This window comes from Salvelinus sp. IW2-2015, linkage group LG5 (genome assembly GCF_002910315.2).
Source record: "Salvelinus sp. IW2-2015 linkage group LG5, ASM291031v2, whole genome shotgun sequence".
NCBI classification, from domain to species: domain Eukaryota; kingdom Metazoa; phylum Chordata; class Actinopteri; order Salmoniformes; family Salmonidae; genus Salvelinus; species Salvelinus sp. IW2-2015.
In genome coordinates this window covers 14,603,787-14,613,678 of record NC_036844.1, presented here as the reverse complement: position 1 = coordinate 14,613,678, position 9,892 = coordinate 14,603,787, and the positions used below count along the sequence as shown (strand labels likewise).

The window sequence follows — 9,892 nt, the reverse complement described above, 5'->3', positions numbered from 1 at the left end:
TGCAAACTAGCTGCACTTCGTTTTGTTTGACCTTTTTTCAATTGACATTTCTTTGTATATATCCATAAAAATGACTCTAACCACCAGGTTAATCACGATTTAGACGGTCTGAGAAACGCTGCCTGTCTGTCTCGTCCTGACTCCCGACACGCTCATTACTATGGGGCGGAAGGTAGCCTGGTGGTTAGAGTGTTGGACTTATAACCGAAAGGTTGCAAAATTGAATCCCCGAGCTGATGAGGTAAAAATCTGTCATTCTGCCCCTGAACAAGGCAGTTAACCCACTGTTCCTAGGCCGTCATTGAAAATAAGAATTTGTTCTTAACTGACCTGCCTAGTTAAATAAATTATGTTGCAAATGTTGGAGAGACAGACAGCAAGGTTTACACAAATCTCTGCTGTTGAAAACTAAATGTCTAAAAGAAGTGTGAGATCATGTCTAGATGCTTTTTACAGAGGAGATCAAGTTTATAAAGTACCTGGCTGGGCTGATGAGACAGTAGACAGTGGACCAGTCAGATAGAACAGAGTAAATAGGCATTTTAACTTGTGTGGAACTTGTGGAACAGACACCGTCTGGAATGCGGTTTTAACCAATCAGCATTGTATAAATGGAAATAGACATCTGCACCAAAAAGTGTGCCTAATGAAATTTGCCAATTGCCATTGATTAAGTCGGAACACCTAAAATGGGGCTGAAAATTGTCCTGGGAAAAACAGGATGGACACACAGTCGCAGTTGTAAATGAGAACGTGTTCTCAACTAGCTTACCTGGTTAAATAAAGGTGAAATAAAAAATAAATAGTACATTTGCTACACTAGGCTACAATGTGTAGGTCTATTACCATGAACTTCAAATAGGCCTACCGATAGCCAGTGACATAGTGGTCGAAAATATTGGTGGGTAAACTCTGATCAACAGGTCGCGGTAAAGAAATATTAAGCTCCCTAGACCTTCAATACATTTTTCTGGAAACGGTGAGATCGCGGTAAATGCACTGTAAGTGTAACTATACCTACGTCACATTTCATTATGTTTCACCGTGAAAACAGTTCTCATGGGGACACAAATCCACAATAATGTAGTCCTATGCCGTTCCAAATCAAATGCTTCTAAAGAGTCAAATACAGGCCAACTGTCATTAATGTTGAATGGATTGGATGCGCATTGGTGTCCAGCTGTAGGCTAATTGTCAATTGATATTGGCGACCATCATCCGCTGATCAAGGAAAGAAAAACAAACAGGATATAAAACAATGAAGCTAAATAAACGGTCGACTTCTTTTGGCTGAGCGCTCTAAACAGCTGACTGACAAAAGCAAACAATGATAAATCAACAGATAAATCTAATGCATTGGAATAAAGGCATTGGTTATTTTTGTCAAGGACGCATGGAAAACAGATGGTGAAAATGAGGAGGTACAAAGGAAATCTATGTGTTTACAGGTGCTCATCTGAGGCCGAAATTCAGCACTACTGAGTGAACAGCGCCGTGGAAAGGGAGACGGTTTGTGCAGCCATGTAGAAATATATGGTTTAAACCATCAGAAAGAGGGGCTTTTATTTTCATATTTACCACTGTAAAACATATATACCACTGTAAAACATATTTACCACTGTAAAACATATATACCACTGTAAAACATATATATCACTGTAAAACATACTTACCACTGTAAACATATTTACCACTGTAAAACATATATATCACTGTAAAACATATATACCACTGTAAAACATATATACCACTGTATAAACATATATACCACTGTAAAACATATTTATCACTGTAAAACATATTACCACTGTAAAACATATATACCACTGTAAAACATATTTACCACTGTAAAACATATATTACCACTGTAAAACACTATATACCACTGTAAAACATATTATCACTGTAAAACATATATACCACTGTAAAACATATATACCACTGTAAAACATATTTATCACTGTAAAACATATTTACCACTGTAAAACATATTTACCACTGCATTTTAAACAAACAGGAGAATGCTTAAATTAGCATTATTTAGAAATCGCCCCCAAAGATAGATTTTTGTTGCATTTAGGGGAGCTAATATCTCATTCAGGGGAGCTGAGCACCCCCTGACTCCCCCATAATTCGTACCCTGGTTAAATATATTAATATTGAACATGATTAAAGATTGATAATAATATTGAAAGTGAATAGGGCCAGTAATTTTTTTCTTACTACTTTGACCTGACAGGGAAAAACTCTGGGTCCTCATATGCTGTAACTTTTCCTGTTCTGTGGTTAGGATCACTTCTGGTCCTGAACATGAGTATACCACAGTGAAACATCGGAGAACTTCAGAATTTTCCATCAAGTCCTATACCTTGAGATGATTCAAATCCTATCCCATTCTGCAACTCTAACAACCCCCCCTCCCTCTCTCCATCTGGCCCTCCCCCTCTCTCTCTCCTCCTCCTCCTCTGGAAGGGAAATTGTTAGCTGGCGGCACCCATCAGGCAGTAAGCAGCAGCGTGTGTGTGTGTGTGTGTGTGCGTGCGTGCGTGCGTGCGTGCGCGTGAGAGTATGTATTTGCGTTTTTCTCCAAGGAAAATGATTTCCACTCAACATGTTTCAGTGTGATACTACTGAAAAGCCCCTGATGCGCTCCTCATTGTCTCCCTCTCTCATCCTCAGTGAAGGAAACAGGATTATCAACACACCAGCCAGGATGGTCTTCCTTTCCTTTGCAGGATAACTAAGCCCTAACTAAGGCACAACCGTGCGTGTGTACGTGCGTGTACACGTCTGTGTCAGCACAGCTGTGTCAGCACGCCTGTGCAAATCTCCATCCTGCATCAAACACATACCTGTCAAAAGCTACTGAGCAAAAATCCAAATAGCCCAGACAGAGCCATCCCTCCATCCCTCCATCCTGTTATCCTACTTAATATTCACCTCAGACCTCCACCGGAGGCTCACCCTTCCCACGTAACCTTGGGAGCAGAGAGGGGCTGTGTCCCATATGGCGCCCTATTCCATTTATAGTGCACTACTTTTGACCAGAGCAAAAGTAGTGCACTACATAGGGAATAGGGTGCAAGTTGGGACGCAGACAAGGCCTTTGAGAGAATCCCCCATGCCCAGTTCAGCTGTAAATCCATCGGAGCTGAAATCAGACATATGCTAAGGGTGCTATCTATGACCAGAGTGATCAACACACATTGTAAACAGTGTCAGAGTCCATTGAGGAGGCAAGGTACTCCACAATAAACATGCAGTTTGTGTCCCAAATGGCACCCTAATCTCTACATAGTGCACTACTTTTGACCAGAGCCCAGTTGTGCACTAAATAGGGAACAGGGTTCCATTTGGGACACAGTTAAAGTAATAAAGCTGCAAGTCCCATACAAGCGTTTCAATTGTCTGAGTTTAGCCCTACATTTTCATGGTGTCACCTAAACCATGTACCACCCAGACAATTGAACTGTCACTTTAATGGTGCGCCCAATGCGGTCTCCAGTGTCTCCATTGAAATCAATGTTAGTATAAGTGAACAGGCCAGACGCTAATAGAATGAGTGATATTTCAGCACATATCTGACCACAGCTCTGGGCAGTGAATAGGTGATATTAATGGCTAGTCCAGCAATACTCTGCCTGTAGAGAACAAGTGAGACCAGGTGATGGATTAGAGACACCTTGGCTGTGAACTGACCCAACCTTGCAGTCCATTGTAAAACAATTAGACAGCCACAATGGAATCAATGTGGTAGGGCAGCTGTGGAAGATCCCAGGAGAGACTGGAGGTGAATACAAACAGTACTTTAAGATAGACAGGGGATGAAGAATGTTGACAAAGAGTCTGCGTGTGTGTGTGTGTGTGTGTGTGTGTGTGGTGTGGTGTGTGTGGTGTGTTGTGGTGTGTGTGTGTGTGTGTGTGTGTGTGTGTGTGTGTGTGTGTGTGTGTGTGTGTGTGTGTGTGTGTGTATTGCGTGTGTGTGTATTGCGTGCCTGCGTGCATGTGACCAATATAAGCCCGTGGCAGGAAGAGAGGGATGTATGTGTTTTCTGTTCATGATGAGAAAATGGGGGAAATAGAAAGATGACAAGAAAGAGTTTGAGTATGAGCGACAGTGAAAACATGAGAAAAAGGGTAAAGATGATGGCTGAAAGATTGTGTGAAGGATAGCTCCATCTTCTCCCGTGGCTGTAAATGCATAAATTGGGATCAGTGAGACGGATGTGACTTCGGCTGTGTCCCAAATGCCACCCTATTCCCTATGGGCCCTGGTCAAACGTAATGCACTACATAGGAAATAGGGTATCATTTGGGATGAAATCTTCATTCTGCTCTCCTTCTTAACCCGTCCTACAAACGCACCCCGGGAAAACATTTCAATAGTAATCAAACTGGTGCACAGTCAAACAAAGGCAAGAGGAATTAGTCTCCGCCTGTGCAATTAAAGCATTTGATAAATAATTCACTTCGTAATTAAAAAAAGGAATGGACCCAAGTGACCACAGCAGACCCCAGCTGGCCTCCGCACTCTGTTTTGGTCTCTTCTCTCTTCTGAGCTATCTCTGAGCTACACCCCTGCATCATTACGAAAGTGGGCCGGTCCTGTATTTAAACAACAAGTGGTGAGCCAGGAAACCCTGGCCAGGACTGGACCACAATTATTTAGGGCAGAAAACATAGGGGTTGTTGAGCTGCAGCCAATGTCCATATCGGTAAATCATGAACAGAGCTCAGTGCTGGTTTTGCAACGTTTACAATTCTGCAAAATGTATTCTCGACAAGGGAGCGGTGAATTTTGGACAGATCATTTAATTATTTTAAAAGGTGGACCTCTGTTACAAATTGCGGTCTCTTGGATATGAGCTATGACCACTCAGTATGACCTTCTAGTGTAGCATGACCTATAAGGAATAGGCAACAGAAGCACACTAAAAGTCCTCTTACAATAAATACACTGTCATCAATTTGCCATTTGAACCTCAGGACACAGATGACAGAAGAAGAATTAGAAGCTACTACTACAGTGGTAGAAATCTACTTAAGAATCCAATCTTGCTGTTGACCTTACTCTCAGTCATGTACCTGCTTACATACCTGCTCCTTACACATGCAGTCCACACACAGACAGGCCCCTAGGCTCAGCCAGAGGGAATTGTACGTTCATCATGGCCATGGCAATTTACCGTCAGCTAGAGAAAGTTCAATCTTTGATGATCACTGACAAGACCCCCAGAGACCAAGAGAGGCTTGACTTACAGCATGCCTGGTGGGTCTTTACCAGTTAACAGCATGCCTGGTGGGTCTTTACCAGTTAACAGCATGCCTGGTGGGTCTTTACCAGTTAACAAGCATGCTGGTTGGGTCTTTACCATTTAGCAGCATGCTGGTGGGTCTTTACCAGTTAACCAGCATGCCTGGTGGGTCTTTACCAGTAACAGCATGCCTGGTGGTCTTTACCAGTTACAGTAATGCTGGTGGTCTTTACCAGTTAACAGCATGCCTGGTGGGTCTTTACCAGTTAACAGCATGCCTGGTGGGTCTTTACCAGTTAACAGCATGCCTGGTGGGTCTTTACCAGTTAACAGTATGCCTGGTGGGTCTTTACCAGTTAACAGCATGCCTGGTGGGTCTTTACAGTTAACAGTATGCCTGGTGGGTCTTTACCAGTTAACAGCATGCCTGGTGGTCTTTACCAGTTAACAGCATGCCTGGTGGTCTTTACCAGTTAACAGCATGCCTGGTGGGCCTTTACCAGTTAACAGCATGCCTGGTGGCCTTTACCAGTTAACAGCATGCCTGGTGGGTCTTTACCAGTTAACATCATGCCTGGTGGGTCTTTTACCAGTTAACAGCATGCCTGGTGGTCTTTACCAGTTAACAGTATGCCTGGTGGGTCTTTACCAGTTAACAGCATGCCTGGTGGCTTTACCAGTTAAACAGCATGCCTGGTGGGTTCTTTACCAGTTAACAGCATGCCTGGTGGGCCTTTACCAGTTAAACGTATGCCTGGTGGGTCTTTACCAGTTAACAGCTATGCCTGGTGGGTCTTTACCAGTTAACAGCATGCCTGGTGGGTCTTTACCAGTTAACAGCATGCTGGTGGGTCTATACCAGTTAACAGCATGCCTGGTGGGTCTTTACCAGTTAACAGTATGCCTGGTGGGTCTTTACCAGTTAACAGCATGCCTGGTGGTCTTTACCAGTTAACAGCATGCCTGGTGGGCTTTACCAGTTAACAGCATGCCTGGTGGCCTTTACAGTTAACAGCATGCCTGGTGGGCCTTTACACAGTTAACAGCATGCCTGGTGGCTTTACCAGTTAACAGCATGCCTGGTGGGTCTTTACCAGTTAACAGCATGCCTGGTGGGTCTTTACCAGTTAACAGCATGCCTGGTGGGTCTTTACCAGTTAACAGCATGCCTGGTGGTTCTTTACCAGTTAACAGTATGCCTGGTGGGCTTTACCAGTTAACAGTATGCTGGTGGGTCTTTACCAGTTAACAGCATGCCTGGGTGGTATTTACCGTTAACAGCATGCCTGGTGGGTCCTTTACCAGTTAACAGCATGCCTGGTGGCCTTTAACCAGCTTTTAACAGCATGCCTGGTGGGCCCTTACCCAAGTTCAACAGCATGCCTGGTGGGTCTTTACCAGGTAACAGCATGCCTGGTGGGCCTTTACCAGTTAACAGCATGCCTGGTGGGTATTTACCAGTTAACAACATGCCTGGTGGGTCTTTACCAGGTAACAGCATGCCTGGTGGGCCTTTACCAGTTAACAGCATGCCTGGTGGGCCCCAATCCAGCAGCTGGGTTAACTACTACCTCCACCTTACCGCTCCACATATCTGTTCCCCCCATCCCCCGGCCATCCACACACAGGCAGCTCAGACAACAGCAGAAGTCCCAGTGGAGTAACTCTGAACAACTGTAAGAGTGTGTATTTAATTTCACTAGTCAGATAGTTCTGTTAATTCCTAAACAGCAAAAGAGTACGCTGCCCTGGTATAGAGAGAGAGAGAGTCCAGCCAAAGGGAAGGTCATCTCATATCCAGCCTTCTCTGTTTCATCACTGAGTCAGAGACTCAGATCAATCGGATGAAGCAGTAGGTAGACAGACGTCTCTCTCTCTCTGCATCTCTCTGCTTCGTCCAATTGGACGTGGCCACGGGATGGCGGGATTTACGACCCAGTTCCCGTCACGATGCTGTTCCTCGCCGCCAAGCGTGCCACGAAAAAGATGATCCTAAAAAAGCTCTAAGCGCTGACTGTGTGGCCCACCCTGGCACAGACTCCAGAAGCAGAGCCAAGACAGACTGCTCAGTTAAGAGCTTCAGGGAAACTTTAAAAAAAGGGGAGCATAGGAGAGCTAGTAGAGGTAGGCTGTACAGTGGGAGTAAAACATTGTAAACCAGCATCAATTTCATCTGAACCCTGTTTTAAAGTATTTCCTTTCACTCTCTTCAGTGTGTGTTGTGTTGTGGTGCGTTTGGTGTTCTGTGTATTAACTCTGTATTGTGATTACATGCTATATATTGCTGGGCTGAAAGGTGACAGTTAATATAACACACACACACACACACACACACACACACACACACACACACACACACACACACACACCACACACACACACACTTACCTTCACTGCTTTCAGCATGCGTGACTTTATCGAACACTGTGTTGTTGACTTTCATAATCTGGTCCCCAATCCTTAGTCCCTCCTTTTCGGCAAGGGATGCCGGCTCCACCAGAGACACATAGATCCCGACCCCGTGCTCCGAGCCTCCGCGGATACTGAAACCCAAGCCCTCGTTGCTCTTGTGCCGTTTCAGGGTCACTTGTCGAACCTCTCCTGGAGGCTCGTGCAGAAAGCCTCTCCCGAGCAGCGGGACGAGGGGAGCTGTCCCATCACTGCTAGTGCTGAAACTATCCGGAGAGCCGCGCATCGCAACTTGAGATCCGGGAGGTGTTGGCAAGAAATGCCCAGGAGGAGTTGGACTCCCACTGGGAACTTCGCCCAACGCTTCGGCGCTCCCATTTCTGGCAAGTAAATCCGATTTCAAGTAAAGGCCCTCCGAGGTGTGCTGGTCAAACAAAAGCTGGTCGGAGCGGGGAATGACCTGCCGTAGCATGGGCAGAAGTTGGCGTTTGCTGGGCGCATTGAGGATGACTTTAAGTGTTTGAACCAGGTCGTAGACATTACGCTTGGAGTGGTACACGTTGAGGCAGTGGATGAACTGCTCCCGCTCCAATTCGTTGAGCAGCAGGTTGAGCGCGTTGTGCAGCTTCTTGACATTGGCTGACAGCGTGCGGGCACTCGAGGCCACGGAGTTGGCCGAGGAGGAGTTGAGCGACATACGCTCTAGATCCGTGCTCATTCTAGACATATGACTGGGTCACGCAGCAACACTGGAGCGGGGAGACATTTGGGCATTAGGGTCTGACAGTGCTGGGTTGTGCTCCTTTAAAACGGAGCGTGGCATAGCGATTCCTGCAGGACGTCCACTCCACTAATAGTCATATTGGCTAGGTCTGAGCCTGGGTCTGGCTTAGCCAACCGGCTGAATTCCAACAGTCTTAGAACGCAGCCTCGAGCAATGAAATAAACAACTTAAGTACAATGTTATAATTTCAAACACAAACTATAGGATATACTCAACAGATTTGCAGTTTAATAATAGCCTAACATCAGAACTTCAGTTGGCCTAATGCGTAATAAGTTAAGCTAATCATGTGTCAAAAAGGCACCTGAAATAGACTAATAGAAGAAACATTTCGGAACCTTGGTCAGAAAACTCACAACCCTGTCAGAGAGCGTAATGGCGAGCACGACAAGCTTCTGTGTCATTAGCTCGTGTCTTGCTTTTGTGCATGAAGAGATCAGGTAGCCCGCGAGCTGCTTCTCCAGTATCCACAGATATCACCTCGTCAACAGGCACTAGAGAAAAGCTTGAGCGCAAAAAAATAAAAAATGTCTACTACTCATGAATATCAAGAGGTAAACTTAAGCCTACCATTATGTGTGCGGAAGATTCGGAAAATATTACGCGCGATATTCTTGATAGAAGTTGTTATTTTGCTTGGTTCCTTTATCGGCGACCGAAGTTCATATTGTGGAGTTGTCTATCCAAATATATCCAGCCGGAGCTCTAAAAGTGTTACAAATAACGCATAGATAATTCAGCCATTTTCAAGTAATCCAGAGTTTTAAAAATCCTGGTAGTTTTTTGTTTATATCCCTCTTTATTTTTATCCAGCCTTGCGTTGACCTAGTCGGCAGATGCGTCTCCGCGAGCTTCCCGAGCATATAGACGCTGCTAGAGTGTGTCGCTCCCTCTCTCCAGTCTCTTGTCAGGAGGAAATGACGCAGCCGACATTGTGGAGTGAATAAGTTGCTTGGTAACAAACAACACACGCTCGTGGGGTCGACCGAGTGCAGACAGAACTCTAATTGGCGATACCTTTTTAGTTTAATTGAAAAGTTCAATATTCGAAGCGCACTACATATTGACGCAGTCATTATGCACGCAGGCACGCACAGAAGCATCGATAATAATACGGATGCGAATACACATGGCATCAATATGAGCAAAGAAATGACTGATTGTTTAATTGGCTTTACCACAGCAATCTGATGTAATTATGTGGGCTTTAGTGCATGGACAATGTATTCTATTCCCCTGTGAATAGACACATCCAAAAAGTCACATCCAAAAAGTCACATCCAAAAAGTCACATCCAAAAAGTCACATCTCTCATAGTAAAAATGTTTGCCCAAGTTTAACAATATGATAGTAGAGATATAATAATATAACTAATTCTAGTCACATATTGTTATCAGTGAGTGGACATTGTTATCGGTGAGTGGGGAGCATGGCAGGAGGCACA

At 44.7% G+C, this 9,892-nt stretch overlaps 1 protein-coding gene across 1 annotated transcript in view; it reads right to left on the bottom strand.

The window, feature by feature from the left end:
• The window catches only part of LOC139027805 (whirlin-like), a 10,535-nt gene extending 1,255 nt beyond the window's left edge, over positions 1-9,280 (bottom strand). Inside the window, exons 1-2 of the mRNA XM_070443765.1 lie at positions 7,644-9,280; positions 7,283-7,343 (exon numbers count right to left, since the gene is read on the bottom strand). Coding sequence (XP_070299866.1) covers positions 7,283-7,343; positions 7,644-8,391 — 809 coding nt within the window. The 5' untranslated portion in view covers positions 8,392-9,280. The remainder of the gene's footprint in view (positions 1-7,282; positions 7,344-7,643) is intronic.
• Positions 9,281-9,892: the final 612 nt, after the last annotated feature.